At 37.0% G+C, this 20,134-nt stretch overlaps 1 protein-coding gene across 2 annotated transcripts in view; it reads right to left on the bottom strand.

Moving 5' to 3' along the window:
- Nucleotides 1-20,134, bottom strand: part of XRCC4 (X-ray repair complementing defective repair in Chinese hamster cells 4) — a 188,009-nt gene that overhangs the window by 90,327 nt on the left and 77,548 nt on the right. For both annotated transcript variants that reach the window (XM_014960514.1, XM_014960513.1), the window contains exons 4-6: nucleotides 18,798-18,964; nucleotides 12,535-12,688; nucleotides 11,804-11,906 (exon numbers count right to left, since the gene is read on the bottom strand). In XM_014960514.1, coding sequence (XP_014816000.1) covers nucleotides 11,804-11,906; nucleotides 12,535-12,688; nucleotides 18,798-18,964 — 424 coding nt within the window. The remainder of the gene's footprint in view (nucleotides 1-11,803; nucleotides 11,907-12,534; nucleotides 12,689-18,797; nucleotides 18,965-20,134) is intronic.

Below are 20,134 nucleotides of genomic sequence, written 5' to 3'. Positions count from 1 at the left end.
GATTATTAGCTACATCCACAGCTAAGGCTACAGCACAGTTGTCAATGAGGTACTTATTTGATTTTGTGCTAAGAAAGTTTAATATTTTTTTTTCTAATTAAAACATAAAATCCCCTCTCAATTTAAACAAGGGAATGCCCTGGAAGTGAAGTGGCAGGCATTTGACATTGGCATAGTAAACTGGTTTTCTGCCATGGACATCAACACTGCAGAATATTGTGTTGTAAGATACTCTGTTTTTCAAACAATTGTGGCAGTCATTTCATTAAAAGAGGCTAAGAGGCTGTTATGGAATAACTGGCACGTTTTAATTTTTATTATATTCTTAACATATTCCAAAATACTGGTACATATAAACATTTTGCACACAACGGGTATCTACACAAATGGCTAAGTCGTCTATATTAAGACATCTATATTAAACTGTCTTAAGAAAAGACAGTTTAAAATGGGCATCCATTTTAATTTCTATTTAGATATCCAAATGTATGCACAAATTTCTGGAAGAATGGATACTGAGAAGCAAACTGAGCATCCAGATTTTGTTTGTATGAAAAGAGTTAATAGTGTGTCTTTTTACATGCTGGCAGAATTGGTAATGAGTTATAAATGAGCTATTAATGACATTTTTATAAGCTACAAGGGAAGAAAAAGGTTAGCAGCTCGACTACAGGGATACCTTCTCAGGGATAGGGAATCACTCCGTTTAAACTTGTGAAAATACAAAAGGCGGCCCAGTGATTTCAGAATGATGATTAGTCCCAGGTGATCAAGATCACACCTACTGTTTCACAGGAAAAACTGTCACTAGGCAAAGACATGAAGAAAGACTAATCCATCTCTCATCATGCTTTTACTTAAATCTACCCTTTTTAAAGAAAAATTAGATCTTTAGCTTCAAGACGGGGTAGTCATATTCAGGATGCACAGACCCGTATCATCGTTTTACCTGAACATAGAGATTTCAGATAGAGATTTAATCTAACTGCAGTAAAAATCATCCTGTTTTGGAACGTGCATTGAAAAATATTAGAGAGGGGGTTTTGCACCTGTCTTTCTATGTAAAGCTATATACGTAAAGCTCTGAACTTCATGAATTCCCATTTTGCTCTTTACAGGGGGTTAGCAGTCGTAATGTTACTTGTCATACCAGAGTCAAATAAATCAAACATATAAACAACAATGTAAATAAACTGAGGCATTTGTAAGCATGAGAAAATACATTCTGTTTCAGACGTGTTGGGTTCTAATCTCCACCCAATTAAAACCAGCAAAAGATAGACTTGACGATACTTTTGATTTGGCATTATATCTTTTGTTCCCTTTAATTTATACAGCAAGTCAAAAAAACTAGTAAGATGCTGCTGACAGCTCCAGTTTTGAAAATGTCTCTCCTCCATCAGGTCACATGTGTCTTTCAGAGTGTGTAACTGAACGTTTGATCTCCTTGAACACAGGCTTTGTAACTGATAGCTTCTTTACAAGATCATTGGGCCTGTTCTACGTGAAGGAGCATAAATCAACAAGCTCAGGTTAATCTTTAAAAACAAGCAGAATTTAGCGAGGCACACTATAAAAGATTGAGTAACAATTACAGACGTCACTTGCCTATTGTCTCTGACTCATTTTAAAGCCATTTTTTCCCTTCCAAGTTTTACAAATGCTTAATATTCTACATGCAGCTCATGTATGGGATGTATGTAGTGTTATGCAGATCGAGGAAAAGGGTCCTGGAGGAGGCCCTTTCATCCTAAAGATGAAAAGGAACTTCTCAGCTTTCCAGTACAATGCTCAACAAAAAAAAAAAACAAACCAAACTTTCCAAGAAATCTGGCGTCATGCCAAATGATTTCTGTGGAATTTGTGTATCAGTTGCAGCTATCATTTAGGGGTTCTATTAATTAAAGCAACTTTTATTTTAATACAATTTTATCACCTCACCCTCAATATCTTTTAGGTTGATTTCTGTGCTGTTTTAAGCATAAAAACTAAAGGACAAATAGGGAAGTGATTTTATGACAGCACCTATTACTTTGGGTGGACATAAATAACAAAAATACCCACTAAAATAAGCAGGATAGAAGGGGAGAGAAGGAAGTAATAACGAAAACAAAAAACCCCAAACCAAACAAAAACCCAAACACAGAAAGTTAGTGGAGTATTACATTCATGACTTCTGGCTCATGGAGCAAAGGGATTTCCTTCTTCTTAATCACAGTTTTTTTAAAGGATTAAAGAAAAGAAAATCCTTTTCTATTCTTGTTTTATATAGTATGAAGATTTTGACATTTCTTTAGATGTAAACTATGTTTCCAATCAAGAATTCACTGGGTTTGAAGAAAAAAAGAAAAAGGCTACAGGAAGCAAACCCAAACAAGGAAACCAACCCTTAACCCTAGCAAAGACTTAGCAGAATCACAGTGTGAAGTGTAGTTGAGAAAATTTCAAGTTAAAACCAAGGATACATGCTTTGACCTGGAAAAGCAATAAATCAATAAAACTAGCATAGTTTACAGTGCAATCTTCGGCAACACAGCTTTTAACCAAGATAGGCTGTTTGCTCAAATGAGACATTGTAATACAGTTGGGAAGTAATTAAGATAATTATTACAGAGAATGTTACACAGGTGGCCAGAGTAAATGCCCTTCCATTATTTTGTCAGAGATGGAACAACATTCAAAATTCAGAAGTGGAAGCTTGCTACTGTGCAAAAAAAAATAATTAAAAAAAAAAAAAAATCAGTGTGGGTAAAGAGCAGTGGAAACTTTTGATTACTTGAGTCACTATCAGACATGAGAAAACACACCTGACACATGAAGAAGATATAACCTACAAAATATTCATCTTAAAGTGAGAAGAGCTGCTCTAAAATGCACAACAGCCACAAGTTTCAAGTCACACCAACAAATTTAGCTCAAATGTGGTGCTCACTGAACACAAGACTCCCTGATCTGCAAGAACCTGCAGTACCCAGGCTTTGTTGGTTGCCACTGATATGCAGCCTATTCAATAGCTGAAGATAAGAGCTTTTATCCTAATGTTCAGGATTATAGAAACTTGCTATCAGTATCCCTGCAGCAACCATTTTTCTCAAGAACCAATACTTCTCTTTGATGAAAGGACACTTCTCCAAGAACTGATACTGCTAAACCCAAGATCAACTCTTCCAATGCACATCCGTATTTGCAAGAAGGAAGGGAATACAAATGCATTGTGCTATTTGTATGTGAATTGTTTCATTTGTTTTCAATATATCATGAAGCATACTTAAATATTTCTTATGCCCTTTCTTCCTCTCTGAATTACACGTCTCTATAAAACTATCCAGACACCAAAAGCAAACACCTAGACTTCTAAACATGCACAAGAAAACTATCATAATAAATGCTGTGAACTGAACACAAAATAAAAAAATCCCCATTGTATTAGACCTGATTATTATTTACACTAAAAGCAGCTAAACCCTAACACAATAAAGTAAAATATCCTTTAGCAAATAAAAGAGAAGAAAAAAAAAAGAAAAAAGAAAGCAAAGACAGAAAAAAAGGGGAAAAGGAAGAAAAAGGAAGGGAAGCAAAAAAAAACAAAAGGAAACAAAAAGTGGCGGGGAGGGCAGCAGGAGGGCTTGGTTTTACCCTTCCAAAATAACCCCCAGGAAAAGTAAATCTTTGAGTGTACCTTTTGGTTAACCAATTTATGACCTGCAACTCAAAGGATTGTTTAGAGCAGGCATGTGGCATGAAGTTCATACTGAAACTGTGTGATAGAGCACTTTAATTGGCAAGTTTGCATAGTCGAAAATAAAGCACTGTTGAGACTGTATGTTGCATTCGGAAATTTCTATGGTCCATAATACGTGTATTGAAGCATATTTTGGTATAAGAACAATAATTATTCCTAGTTCTCTCAGTTCCAACAGGACCATTGTGTTGGATTCTAAACAAATACCGAGTCTGTGACTTAAAAGCACAAGAACAAACAAAAGTGTTAGAATGGGGATTACCTCAGGCAGGTTATTGATGACTGGCAGAAGTTTCCTATTTACCTGATAAGCAGTTGTTCTTTAACTATTTATTGAAGGAGGATGAAACAGAACAGGGCTGTTCGAGGCACCACTCATGCTATAGTTTCACAACTGATGAATTACACTCTCAACTAACAGGTGTTGAAATAGGTCTTCTGCAGTTCATGAAGAAGAGAAAACAAAGAAAGGGTCCCCTTGAATTAGTGCTGTCTTGTAGATGGTCAAGTTACAGGATTTTGCAAAGGAACCAAGTATCAGAATGTGCATGCTCAGTGCAAAAGTGGCTTGACTCGCAGAATTTATGTCCAGCTCTGCTCTAATTACAGCCTGTTGGGTACACGTCAAATTGGTGTGAAATATGAGCAAGAACAGAAGGAGGCTCTACATTTCCTTTATGTGTCCCATAGGAACATGTTGGTACTCCCCATAAATACAATGAGGATTTGTTATCTCTGACTAATGGTGCTTAGTACTTTCAGGCTCTCAAGCCACGGCAAAGTACAACGCATTTTGAAAAGCAGCAGAGGTAACGTTAGAACTACAGCAAGATGGTTAAAAACATATAGATAGTGTGATTCCTTGGGGGGAAAACCCAAGGAAGGTTTATTCATGAAAGAAGATAAAATTAATAAAGGTACTGCTTTGTTAACAGGTTTGATTTGGATTATTTATTTTTTTTTAATGACTGGAACTTTATGGTATTTGTTGTTCTTTGTATACTAAACAAAATTAAAAAATATGAAATAATTCCACCTCTGTTCAAAATGTGTGCTGCTGAGCTGTATAAACTAGCTTTGTTTTTAAGAAACAAACCCCAGTAAAAATCCCAGTATTCATAGATGTGCATTAGGTTTGGAAATTCCAGCTTGGACTGGAAATTATTTTAAAATGCGAGTCTTACAATTTCACTTAAATCTGATAAAGACAGTTAATTTGATGATTTAAGCAGAGTTTTAACTACACTTCAAAACATTTTATAGCTCACAATGGAATAAAGTTCCTTCATATGCTACATTTAGTAATATGTGGATAACATACCAACAAACAGTTTTAATTTTATATTAGTCAATGTCACTGCATCTAGCTTGCAGTGTGGTCATTAGGTCCTCTACTTTTTTGATCAACTACCTAATTTACTAATCTGCAACAGTTTTAACAAAACATAAATCCAGTACCATTATATCATTGTTATTATATCACTTTTAATCTCTCTTAGAGCAACACTCACAACAGGATTTTTAAAGGGACACAAACATATTGATATTTGTGCTGTACATGCACTTTGACCGTGGCACACAGAGGGAAAGCAGTTTGGCAACTGCAGATGCTTTACAGGCATAAAACCTTCAGGTTATGGGGGCAAAAAAAAGATCAGTATCAAATTTCAGAAAAAAGGTATGTACACCTTTAAGGGAAACGGAAAGGAGATTATTCCTTGGGATGAACCATTTCTAATTATAGTTTGACAAAAAAAAATAAAGTAATAATTTAAGCCTGAAGTCAATTAAAATGGCTAAGTTCTAAAACTCCTTAAAGTAGGCTTTAAAAGAGAAGCCTTCACAGATGGAACTTTAACTGCACAGCACAGTCGGGTGCTGTTATAATAGGCATTTTTTTTAATAACTTTGATCAAAGCTTATTATTCAGCAGCATCGAGCCATCGGTGGTTTGTCCTACACAAGAGAACTAATTAAATTTAAAGGGCCACAGCCTCCTGAAGGCACAACACGTAATCCCCAAGGCAGGAATTTGAACGAAGGGGATGAGAACCTTTGCATAGTAAAACAGTGGAAAATGGCAAGGTGCTTTCTTTCTAATCAAGGTGCTTATTTATTTTGGGCATTGTAGCAAGTTTATTAGAATCAGTTTCGAATCTGTCCTCATCATCAAACATGTAGAAAAGTACGAGCGTTGAAAGTCTGTGGATTCACTAAATATGGACTATTTCCATACATGTGGCAAGAAACAGAACATACAACTTCATTTATTCCAACAGGCCAGATCATGAGAGCCTTCCTTGCCCCAAGAAGCAGTAACTTTCACCAATTTCAATGTGAAATATGACTAAGGAATTCATGGACAAGAGAAAAGAAAATAGGGAGAAAGCAAGCTGACTGTAAATTGGTGCCCAGTAGCCTTGTTTTATCTACAAGCAGCCAGTAATAACACCCATTATAATGGAAAATAACAATAATAAATTGTAAAATAATTTCTTCCACCTGCTGTCCCTCATATCTACTACAGAATTCAGTATATGACATCTTTCCCTGCAGTTTCTTCATATACCTGGGAAGAAGAATAATTTCTCTTCTTTGATCATCTTCTAAACACTATGAAGGGGGAAACTATTACCCTTCATCTACCTTTCAAGATCCTGGGAAAGAAGCAGAAAGGGTGAATGTTTATCCAATCCCTACTCCTTTTTTAAAGCCTTCCTGACATATGGACTACTAAAGTATATTTCAGTTAATAGAAGGGTTTCATTTGTATGACAAAGACATGATTGCTAATCATGACATCAAATGATGTTTTCTTAGTCTGATAATCTTATTGTCACATTAGGTCCCCTAGGAGAAAGGACTCAATCGCTGGAGTAAATAATAACAGTAAAATTTAGCACTGGAGCAGAAGGAAGAGGAATCAGTAACAGCTGAGTTGTGCTCTGGACTGTTCTTAATCAGAATAGGGGTTTCTGCACTATAAAATGATAGAAACTTCTTGCATCTGTGTGGTGGCATCATGCTGAGTTACCAAGTGACTCTTGTGGGCTAAGAGAATTACAGATTGACAATTTTGAGATTTTTTTTTTTAATAAAAAAAATCCTGTTGGCAACAAAACATGAAAAGAACTACAGTCTTATTCCAATCAACGTCTTCCTGTAATCTTCCCAAGCCTGCTCGAGGTGCTTCTCATCTTTCTACTGTCACAGGACCTAGCAGTCCCACACAAAAAAGACGACCCTAAAATGCTAGACAGCAGTCAAGCTAAACATAATACCAGATATTTGATTAAAGAGCTGAAGTGCAAGACTAGATGCAACACATGAGGGAGGAGTGAAACAATGAGACAGCACATCAGCAGCCTTAAGTGTCAGGAGCCTCCAAAGTCCCTGGAACTTTGTTGAACTACCAGCACAGAAACCAATATCTCTATCTGGTTTTGATGGCCCAGCTAGAATCTTACCAACCCTGCAGTAAAACAAATAGACCAAAAGCAACCTTCCCTACTGCCCCCAAAAATTAAAAACTTCCTATTCCTGAAGAACTGCTTAACAGTAGAAGGGTTTCCTTCCTGTCTTCCTTCCAGAGCAGAGACTCTCAAACAAGAGCTCACAGGCATTTACAAGGACTTGGCACATGGTATATAGCTGCTGCTTCAAAATTTATTCAACTGCAGTGAAAGTGGGAGATGTGTGCCTTCTTCATTCTCATATTCAGAACCCTAACTAATATGTCAAATAAATTTCCCCCATGCTCACGGCATAATGGAAAAAGCTGTTGTATACACACAGTATTATTTATAAAAGTTGTACTAGTTCTAAAAATTTTAATTCTTATATACATCAGTTGTTTTCCTGAGTGCTTTACACTAAAATACCTGCTAATTAAATTTTAATTTGTTCTCCAATGCGTTAACTACATCACCATGTAGATTAGAGACAAAAACTAGCATGTTTCAGTCGATTTTGGCTTTAAGTTATGAAGTAGAAACTGCTGTCAAAAAGCAAACTATAAATCATATCTACAAATGGTACTGTAAGCGCCAAAACCCTAAATTTTTAGGTAAACTTTTAGGTTACTATTACTGTTGTAGGGAAAAGGCCTCTATGCAAAATTTTTCTGAAGCTGAACAAAGAAATACAACCATTTGCTGTGGAGAGGCCAAAACCCTACTCGATAGCCTTGCTGAATATTGATGCTTGAGTAAATTCGTTTTTGTAGAAGACACAAGAAATGGTTTGAGTCTGCAATTCACCTGCTGTTACAGAGGAAAAGCGGTCATAGTAACAGCCACTTCCAATGCCCAACATAACATGGGTTGTATACTTCTTTTAAAGTCATATTTATATGAACAAATTCTAGTTTTTTCATTAAAGGCATGCCATCGTGTTTTCAGCGCTGGCAGTGATGGACAAAACCCATCACAACCCACTACAAAATGTTCTAGCAGTTCATCATCTTGTCAGGAATAATGTCCCACTTTTCTCTTTGTTTAATGTCAGTTTAATTAGGGTTCATCAAACACCTAATATTTGCTGGATGGAAAGACCATCTACAATGACATCACTTTGCAATGTAGTTTCTTTTAGATGATGGAAACAACGACCATTCCTCAGAAACAACGATCATTTAAGATCCTTATCAACGTTTCGTTAAAATCATTGGCTAATCTCTCCACCTTTATCTCAACATTATTCTCCCCAACTTGCTAACATCTACACTTTTCTTCAAATCTGATGTCCAAACTTGACATAGCACTGCACCAAAGAGCCAAATCACATCTCGACTCAAAATCACGCAGTCCTTTTTGGCATAACTTTGCAAATCTGTTTATTTTTGTATTTGCTATCCTCTAGGATATTTTTTATTTTTTTTATTTTTAAATTAAAATCTTTCTTCTTCAGAGAACACTCTATACAATTTTCAATTTCCAAAGTAGCCTTACACTAAACCAGTGGCTCCCTATCAGGTGAGGCAGGTAGCACTGGGAAGTTACAAACTGATAAGAGGTCAGGCAGAGACCAACTGAACTAAGGTGTCTAAGCCCAGGCTGGTTCCTGCAAGGCCGGGCAGGACCATGCCAGCCTCCCAGAAAGGGCACAATACAAAGCAGAGCGCAAATGTTGCCCAAGTGGCTCTTGGCTTTGCTGAGTCCACCTGGGGAAGAAGGTGGCAATCCATGAAGGTACCCTGCTCCATGCAGGAGAAGCTAGACAAAGCAAAGCTTGAGACATTGTTGGTTTTCTCAAGTGAAGAGTAGCTGTCAAAGGACTGGAAATCATGGCATTGCACTGTTAGAATGTATATGTTTCATTTATAGTTGATGTATCACAAAATGCAAATTAATTTATATAAATGACCTTCAATTTCACACTCCACAGATACATAGGCTGATAATTTTCCATTGTATTTTGAGATAGACATATTACCCCCTTTGAGAATATATTTATCATGTGTTATGTTAATTTCCATGTTCTAATTTCTTGAATAAAATGTGATACAGCATGATATGTTATAGAAGTGTTTTATTTCATTAATTTTACCTTCAACAGCCAGCTGGTAATCTCATCACAGAATAACCTAGTTTTCAGCCTCCAGTTTCTGCACCTTTACAAAGATCGTAATCAACGATTCTTAGTCTTTCTCTTAACATTTCTCTTAATTGAGCCTTGCTCCAATATTTGCATCAAATCAACACCAGACTGGTACACCCATAACTGAATGTGCTATTTCATTTACTTTTTTCTTTTGGTAAACATTAGCTTTTTTCCAAATTCCCTAGAATGCCCTCAAGTGCCTCTAGAAGAAAACTCTAGAAGAAAACTCTAGAAGAAAACTCTAGAAGAAAACTCTAGAAGAAAACTCTAGAAGAAAAACAATTATTGGTGGTTAAGAAAAATCCTCAGCCATCTTTTTAAAACTCTGTAGTTCGACATATCTTGCCTGGCTAATTTCAAAATGTCAAGATTTCACAGCGGCTGTTTCATGCCCCCCTTGTTGCTAGAACAGAACTACGTTATGATGCAACAAAACCTAGCTTTCCCCTCTAAACGCAAACCAAAAGCACTTACTGAACACAGCTGCTTTTTCAATTACCACTGAATTTTTTATCATTGCACTAATAGGCCAATAACAGCTGCATGTGTGTTCTCAACTGACTTGAAGACTGGTCGTTGGCCGCCTACCTCCTGGGCTGAGATCCTCTGCCTTCATACCGTGTGGCTCTCTTCAGCCATCTGCTGCAGTTCCTACTTGTCATTTATGACAACCAGCATCTGCTTCCCGCTTTTTAAACCCTGGACATGCACATATACAAATGCACACTTATTATGTGTATATGTGTACATATACACACCTGCCTTCCCTTTCCTTCAAAGCAGTTTTTAAATTATGATCTTCTCTCTTGATTGCGGCTCTCACCAATATCTACTAAAACATTCTCAAAGATCTTCTAATCCTCACTGACTCCCGCAACCCACACAATGACATTCCAAATCCAAAAGGAAAAGAAATGTAATACTGGACTAGAAGACAGGAAAACTAAGATAAACAGAAAAAAAATCCAAACATTATCTGTATTATATTTTATGCCTTACAATCCTTGATGCCCATTATCAGCTCACACCACGATCTTTTTCATAGGGACACAGTCTCCCTCAGACCTCTTTTTACATGTAAAAATCCCAGAACACATATTCAGCTTCTATCTGTGCTTTTCTATTGTTCATGGAAAGAGAAAGCTGTGTACACAGGGAGAGTATCAACTGACCTAAGTGATACTCATTGCGCAGGTTCAACAATGCTGGTCCCTTGAAAAACTTGAGGGTGTTACCCAAAGGATTAAGTTTATAGTCTTCACGTTACTTGCAAAACACTAAGTCATGATCAAAATCCTGTGTATTGTTTCCCTCAAAGGCAACAGAAAGCACACTTTTATTTACAAGTCAATTACTATTGAGTAATTACTCAATTACAACTCAGTTACTATTTTTTCCTATAGCATTGATCAGCCCAGTCACTCATGATTACCTGAGTAGGTCTGAACTGAACAAATACCACTTCAAAGCAGAGACTTTTGCACTGAAGAGCACAGTACAATATAAAACAATTTCTTTCCATGATTGCAACATTCTCCATTTGTCTGAAGCTCTGCCTACTTTATATCACATCAAAAAGTCCTCAGCAAACAGGCTCATATGAGTCACGAAGCTGAACACCACTGGTATCAGGGTCTTGAACACTTGTGGTTCCTGGTACACACAGTAAACTGCTGTAACAAGTTGTCATCTTGATTACCTTTACCTATGGTGGAAATAGAAAGCTCCAGTGACAGAATCCAGAGCAAACTTTGCAGGATACTTTATATATATAATATGACTGTATGGTAAGTATTAATGCAGTTTTAAAGCTTTCAGAGTATTTGTCCTGTGTATTCCTACTAATATACCAAAATATGCCAAAAAAGATTACAATTCACAGTGAATTATCTTGTATTGTAGAACGGGTAATTGTACTCCATACACTTTACAAGTCTCTACTCCTGGAAAAACTAGTAAAATTAAGTTTCATGAGGCCAAAAATTCCCTAAAAAATTAAAATTAATTCTGCTATAAATACATCTTTATTCCATTTATGCACACAGCTCTTTTTATAGCTGTTAAACCTCCTCTCTTTCCCCTTTTTAAACACTATTGAAACTGTCAGGAACTACATTTTACATTTTAACAATCATTGCATACACATCATGATTCCTAGAATTTAAAATGGAATTGTTGATGGTTCAGATACTGTTAAACTGTCATTAGTTTTCCAAAGTATGTAATTTGTCATTTTAGAAGAAATGACAGTACCTTCACGTGTACAACATTCTTTTAAACTTCCTCTAATTTCAAAACGCCAGTATTATATTCTGCTTCAAGAGGTATATTTTTAAGGCTTGCAGGTTGGCTTGACACAGAGCAATGTGTCAGGTAGTATTTTGTCTTCATTAAGGTTTATTCACATAAAGTGATTGGCTTGTCCGTGGCATTCCCCAAAGATAACACATTCTGTCTTACCTGATGGTAACAAGACCTGTGTTAAATTTTCACTTTCCTCATCAGTGCTGCCATCATAGTCATTTTCTCTCCTTGTACCCATCTGACTGGAAGCAGCAGTATCAAAAAAAAAAAAAAAAAAAAGAAAGAAACCCCACATCTTTGCCATCTATTATTCCCACAAAGAATTTATAATTATTAGGTAATGTAAGCTGATACATACACATACATACTCAACATAGAGTCTCCACGCTGAATAACTTAGCATATTCAGATCCAAGGACAGTCAATAAAAGCTAAGTTAAGATATAAAAAAGTAGGATAAAAATACCAAACAAATTAATGTGTAATGTAGGATTAGAATGATCCATCTTCTCTGGATATTTTTGAAATAAAAAATACATGAAAACGTTTAGATTTAGGCATTCTCGTTTCCCAAAGCACAAAAGGAATCAAATAATTCAAGGAGAATGCATAAGAAAGTACCACCTATGGAAATGGCAGAGACATACTCTGATTGGAAAATCAACTGCAATGTAACAGAAAAAAGAAGAGGACAGATTAATTGAGTTTTTGGCTACAGCACCCAAGGCACTATGCTGCTATTTGCAGTGACGCTAACAGAATTGTTTTGGATAACCAAGCACTTAGCCAGGAAGAACTGTCACTCACTGTTAGACCCAAAGAAATGGAAACTAAACTAAAATATGCATCAGGTATGATACCAAGTAACTCAGGAAAATTTGGAAATACCTTGTACATTTGGCATCTGCTGCAGATTCTTTAGCGTCGTTCAACAGCTTCTGTAAGTTTCTTATCTTCGCTTTCTTTTCATTCAGCACCAAAATAAACCGGTTATAGAGATCTGACTCTAGTTCTTCTTTAGCTTCCACACATTTTTCCAACCTACAATGTAAAATTAATTGTTACAATATTCCTTTTTAATATTCCATGTTTCATGGGAGAAAACTCTGTAGTGAACTCAGCCTTTCTGTTACAGGAATCTCCATACCAAACCGTGCACGACTAGTCCAGTGTCCTGTGTTTGAAATAGGCCAAAAGGAGCTTTTTTTCACAGAGAAGTGAAATGAACTTTGCTACCCAAAGAGGAATGTTTCCAAGGGGAAAGCTTTCTCTTCATGCTTTTTTTTTTTTTTTTTTGACAGGTTCTTGCACACATGCAGCTGAGATAACTAAAATTTAAACAGGCAAGTGTTCTTTAGTTTCAATGCTGAATTCACCATAATGGGCATAACTTAGCAGGATACACATAATGAGATTACAAATAGATATGATTAAGCTTGACAGGTCCCAAATCAGGACCACACACTCTGACTTGCAATATATTTGAACAGGAAAAAAAAAAAACCAACAAAAACAAAACCCAAGAAATAGGCAACTGCACTCCAACATGGGCTGAGATGACCATTGCCCAATACATTGGGCAACGACAACAGCCCCAGAACTCTTTCCTTGCCAGGATTCCCCAGGCAGACATAGGAGATACAGGCCTTTGACTGATTATTTTCTAGCAAAATCCTTGCCCATCTTGTTCTGGTGAGCTGGCGAGGTACAGAAACCAGTTCCTGGCAAAGCTCAACCGGACACTGCCGCAATTCCTGAAGGCAACCATAATCCCTTACATGCTTTCAGACAAATAGAATGCTAATTCTATTTGCTAATACAACTCCCTTTCTAATTACACAGGTAAAGAGCTGAGATCTTGGTACGCTTACAGCCACCATTAGGCAGATATTTTATTTTTCCAATGGAACAATCACAATTACTTGGCAGAGGACTAAACACAATATATAAAAAATGTTTTAAAAGCTCTTAATTAATATCTTCAGAGTAAAATATGCTTCAGATTTCTAAAGGTTTAATGTGCACCTGTAGGTAGGTGAATATCAATAAAACTAAGCACAATAGAAATATAAAATTAAGAATATGGATGTACACTGTCTCATCATCAAAGCAAAACTAGCATATAAGCAAATATGAGCACAATAAATGAAGTGACTTATAGCAAATGAGATCCTATATTTAATTCTTGTAGTCCATAATTTTTTAGTACTTGGGTCAAACCACAAACATTTTAATAGCTGTGTTCGTAACAAGCAAATAAACGTTTTGATAATCTTATTGATCACGGTAACTACAGTATTATAGCAACTGGTCATAATTTATAAACGACATTCTTTTTACCAACCTGTGCAAGGTGGTAAAGTTTAGAAGAATTCCTTTGTTATTAAATCCAAACACGTAAGAGTTTTAAAAAATATTAATAAGGTAGGAAATTTCAACAGACTTCCTATATAAATACTGATTATTTTGTTCATAGATCAAAACCATATATGATGTAAGAAGAACAACAATAGAAAATAATCTCATGAAGTATTAAGTCTACTGTGCAATGCTTTAGGGATATGCTTGATAGTTGATAAATAATTCATCTAATTTAAATGCAAATAGCAGAACATCATTACCATATAGATCGGTTCAATAATTCCTAAATGAAAGATCATATGTACTAATCAACTACCAGGAGACTTTCCACCTACAAAGAGAAAGTTAACCATTTAGTGGGGAACAAAAGGATAATTCACAAGGAACCATAAACGCTAATACAGGGTTCAGAAGTGCTTTGACCAGCCCACAGAAGGAGAAAGGTGAGGACAGGAATTGCTTTCCACTTATAAAGTAGAATTCAGCCATTAAAAAAAAAAAAAAAAAAAAAAAAATTAAAAAAAAAAAAAAAAAAGCTTTTGGCTCGGGCAACTCCAGGGACCCATGTGGCTCTGCCTTTTGCTTTAAAAACCCGCTTACATCCTGCCCTGTGATTAATTCACGTTCCTGTAAAATTAAGAGATTAAAAAAAAAAAAAAAAAAAAAAGATTTAAAAAAATAATAAATACAGCTGTTGGGGAAAATTGCCATTTACATGCTTGAATTTATTTATCTCACATAAAAGGGGAAAATAAGGATTTTTTTGTAAAATAAACTAATCCCATCTGTATCAAATCCTACAGAAAAGTCCCCGCTCCTGTACAGAAAACAGTATTAACTAAAGAAAGTGCTTACTACAGTCCCTTTATTTTGCCAATGGACTGGTTTGTGTCAGAGAAGCTGAGATTGGTTCAAACAGTTACACTGAGACATTCTGCTGACTTGGCAAAAAAGGTGTCATATCAGATAACTTCAGTGAGGCCCTTGAATGCTGCAAAGATGTCCACTGATGAAAATCCACATAACTGTACACTCTCAATGAAGTAAGGCTGAAACTGCCTGGATGTTAAGAAACACACTATAAGAACCTATTGCAAGACCAGCCAATTTCTTCACCTTCTGGAGCAAAATAGTAGCAGCTTGAAATATACATACTGACTATATGGATAGATTGGAATATTAACTCTTCCCTGTAGGCAAAATCAATTAGTAGTATGCCATCAGTTAATCTTGTATGATTGTTTTCATTTATGTGAACACCTTTTTTTGATTTTTTCCTGTTGTTTAAAGTAATCCATACATAAACACATTCCCCAGACACAGATATGACATTAATTTGGCATAACATTCAAGCGGTGTGAAATAGTATTACATTAATGCTGCATTTGCAGGTTATGAGTTATATGCCATAAGATGACACTTAAAAAGGGAGTAGTAAAAAGCAACAGTCCCTCTGCTGCTGGGGAACAGGGATGCATTAATTATGCAGAACGTATGTGTGTGTGGTGGCTCTGGCTGTAACTCTGCACAGCCTTTAGGATTCACTCAGGCATGCATTACCTGAATTACGTGACCGCCGAGCAAAGCTGGCTGGGTTTCATTCCAATACCTCATCGGTTACAAACACAAACCCTAATTGCAATTTGTCACATGCTTGTGCCTGCATGCCATTTCTCTCGCCGAAAATACCACCTCCCCAGGCCAAATAAAGAAGCTGCTCATCTCAAAGACAACTTTCTAGTAGAATGAAAATAAAAGGAGGTTAAGTCTTGCGCCACTCTAGCTGTTATTTGAAGGTGCTTTCCAATTTCTATATTCTTAGAACTCTCTGTTCTGTAAGTGCGATGCTTTTAATGTGCCAGAAACGCCCAAGCTGATAGCCATCGCAACAAAAAGCTTGCAGAGCCTACTGAAAGCAGCTAGTATTAGGAATGGTTACGAACAGTAATTGAGAAAATAAGGTAACTGTCAGGTTCTTAAGTGCTGCCTAAACGTAGAGCAGTCACACACGCTTCACAGAGGTTACGTGAACTACGTAATTTAATGGCATTCATACATTTTCCACACCTCAACACTAGAGAGAAAAAATTCAACATCTCTGCTATTTATCCTTGTCCTCAGTGCTCTAATATAATTACTGGTTTTACGGCACCTGCTGTATTACATTTCAGATTCACCCTTCCCCCAACATCGGCGATGGTATCGAATCTTGATGAGCTAATGCTGAAAAGTCCGTTTCAAGCACCAAAGAACCCAGCCTGCATTTTTATAAGCTGTTTGTGGTTTCAATATACTGTCACTATAGTTGACCACAACATAAATTAGGAGCTCTTTTGATTTTGGCTTGTCTACACTAAATTTTTTTAACATGTACCACACCCAAATCAGAAATTTAACTTGTGTTCTATTGGCCAAGGAATTATTTTGCTACAGATTATTATTACTTTACATTTACCAACTTAATTATCTATACGAAATGAAAAGAATAGCTGTTCTGCTCTGATACTTTAACTCATCCATCCCTGAGGTGGGCACACACACACCCCCACACATTCCCCAGGCACCTACTTGCAGCAGTTTCAGAATAATTCTTCTGAAAATTTCCATAGCCTCTCTATTTGGATCTTGCCAGATAGTGTCTTAGCAATTTTTATTTTATGTTTTTCAGATGAAGTGCTGAAAAGTCTAACTAGCCAATAATCCTTATAACTGATGTCACCTACACTTGGGTCATTTCCAAAAAGCAGGGAAATGTTCAGCCAGGTAAAATCCTGCACTTAGGTCATCACAATAAGCAAGATGATGAAAATTAAGGGAGTTACAGCTTCAACCAGAAACACTCTCAAGACCTCAGACGCCTCACAGCTTAGACTAGAGTACATCAGTCATTTAACAATTTGATGATGCAGGGCATTCTTCTTTGAAGGGATTTTTGGCCTGCTCCTGCCTTTCACCTTTCCCTGAACCACAGAGGGAAGGGGCAGCCCCATTCCTGTACCTGGAACAGGGCTTCCAGGTGAACTGCGTGGATTATCTCAAGCAATTGCTTACAGATTGCTTACTAGGCAGATTTAGACTCCTGAAGGAAACTTGCTTGCCATTTTGGAGACTGGGTGGAAAGCAGAACAAGTTTACACCTCTGTAAGAGGTGTAAAGAGAGACCTTGGAGAGCTATGGGGCAAAGCCGCTTGGCCAAGCACACAAAACCTTCACGATGGCCAATTAGAGTAGGGAAATAGAAAAGGGATTGATTGAATCATTCCATCCACTGCTCCATGCTCAACCTGAACAGCTCTTGGAAGTCTGCATGCTATCTATTAATTCTAATGAGGTCCTGAAGAGAGGGATTTTAAGCGAGGGGAACTGAAACTCTGGAGTGATAAGCCTTAGCTCCAGGTGAAGAGGAGGCCCAATTCTCCACACCTTGTGCTTTATATTTGATGTTTTGCCACCCAACACCATGAGCGATACAGACTATGAAGCTTGAAATCCTGTCTACTGAACAAAGGCAGGTAAAGCTTTTGTTCAGCTCAAGGAAACTCACAACACTGGAGCCAAAAGCATTTGGAACCAAAAAAGCAATGAGAGAGAGTGGGGTAAACTAGGCTGTGGCAAAAAGAATTTAAAAAAAAACAAACCCCAAACCAAAAACCCCCAAACAAATAAAGAACCAAAACTGCTTGGATGCAAATTACTTTTATTCTGCATTTAGTGGACATGGCCAAAGTCTGGTGACCATACAACTTCCAGTATTTATTTTGAAAAATCATGTTTCAGCTATTCAGAATATAAACATACTGAAGAAAACCACCAGCTTTCCAAGCTTGCCTACGCTGCTTCCAAGAGCAAAGGCTGTCAGGCAACTGTGATTTTTTTTTTTTTTCTTTTTTGGGTTACTCTTTTTAAAAGTGCCACACCACCATGGAAATTGATACAAGCACTAATGCCTATTACACATTAGCGTGTAATGCAGTACAGCATACTGGTTATACAATACGCTATTGTTCAATAAACTGTTAAGCAGTAAAACACTACTTAGGAAGGCCATATGCTTGTCAGGGAGATTGTCAGGAGAAACTGTTAGTCATTTTAATGAGAGGGAAACAAAACTAACTCCTCCCAAAACTTAGCTCTCTTTTTCAAGGTAAATTAATGCCAATTAGCTACATTCTTTCATCAATCTTCCTAAATGTGGTTCTTTAGATAAAGCTATAGAAAAAAGAAGATAAAACTCTGACTTATATGTGCTAAGCTTTTTATTCTAACTGAAATAAGCAAAGATTACTTCACCACAAAGTGGCAATTCAGTCATAAATGCAATGGCAATTAAAAAAAAAATCTCAAAAAATAATCGTGCTTTTTCCTGTCATTTTCCAATTCTGTCTGCTTTGACAAAGGAAATGGATTAAACAATGTCAATTTCTTTTCCATCCAGAAATGTTAATAATTTAAACTGTTTGTCATACAAATTATAGAAAATGGTGGAAATAAGGCTTCTGAAGAAAGTGTAGAGGATTCTACAGAGAAGAGGTCCTTTTTTCACTTCATAGAGATAAAACCAGCTTTAATTGCACAGTTTGTAATACCAGTTGCATTTTTGATATAGGAAGAAGATCCACAACTACATGGGCTGTAACTAACTGGGCTCAAAACACTTGTCAACAGAAGAAACATTTACGTGCTCCTTTCTGCATATGACTTCAAAAGTGCTCACCGGTGAAGCCGCACTGACAGGGTAAGTATTTGTGAGTTTCTCAAGTATCACCCGTGAATTCACTTTTAAACCTACCGCTTCTCCACATCGCTCCAGTTGCTGAAAAGCCTTTCATTTTCTTTCTGCAGATGCTCATTTTTTGCCTGCAGTCTTCCCAGGCAGTCCAGGCAATAACCAAGCAGCTCCTTAACCACCTCCGCCGGACTCGAAACTTTCTGTAGCTTCAAAGATCCAAGTCTAAACTAGGACACAAGGGAAAACTGAGTTACTTCACCAGTTCTAGAACGATCACAAAACCTTCATCCAAAAAACCTCAATGCATGCTTAATAAGCATAAAAAATACTTTACAGTCCACTACTTTAAAGTGAGATAACAAATTACTCACAAGAATGGAATACATGGAATAATATACACGCCAATTATTTATGCAGCTAATCCATCTTAATGGTCACCTCTCATTAACAGGCACAGGACAGAAGCACTGATGTACCTTCTAATGGCCAGGAAAAGAAATGCCACACAGTATGTGCAACACGCTACAGCAACACCCTGCTCTTGTACAGATCGGAGGAGGGCAGTAATATAAATTCTATATAAAACGCATTTTTGATGCAACGCAGAACCAGATGAACAGAAAACCTATCGATATTGCTAACATGTTCTCACCATCTGCCCAATGCAGCAGCTAAAGTAACTTGCTGCCCATTCTGGTACCCACAGAGCAGTACAACCACATAAATATTACTGATAAAACAAATGAACATTAATTACCTTTGATTTAAAGTAGCAATACAAGCGCCTCTCTATAATGCCTGCATGCACCTGATGGATGAAAACTCATCTGTAAGTTTTCCCCTTCAGGGCTCAGACAGCAAGTTCGTAACAATAAAAGGAGTCCTTCAATTAAATAGGCAGCTTCAATAATTCAATGGGATTAAAGGATAGGATCTATAATGAATAGTTGTATTCCTTCATCAATGGGGATGTTATACAGGATATACAAGAGGTCTGAACAGGTTTCTTCTGCCTGGTCTGGCAGAAACAACAGAAAACTGTAGTTTCTGTTATGCTAAAGGAGGAACAGTTCAGCCATAGGCACAAAATGGTATCAGCTGAACTATAAACACACAAAGCTGGGTGAAGATATAAAAAACGTTCAACATGACAGTTGGAGGAAATTGAAGAAGGAAGATATTAAGGTTGCTTGACCAGGGTCACATGCATTATCTTAAGAGAAGCAAACCAGAAGTGAAGGACCTGCCTTTGGGGCCCTGGAGCGGGTAGATGATGGGGAACCCAAAGCACCTTGAGGTGCACTTCCACAGCCAACAGAGCCCAGAGAAGCCACAGGGGGCTTTTCTGACACCTCTCCACATCCAGCAGCACCACCATCTGCCCAGCTTGACAGAAA

The sequence above is a fragment of the Calidris pugnax genome, unplaced genomic scaffold, assembly GCF_001431845.1.
Source record: "Calidris pugnax isolate Ruff unplaced genomic scaffold, ASM143184v1 scaffold326, whole genome shotgun sequence".
NCBI lineage: Eukaryota > Metazoa > Chordata > Aves > Charadriiformes > Scolopacidae > Calidris > Calidris pugnax.
This window is presented reverse-complemented; position numbering and strand designations above follow the sequence as displayed.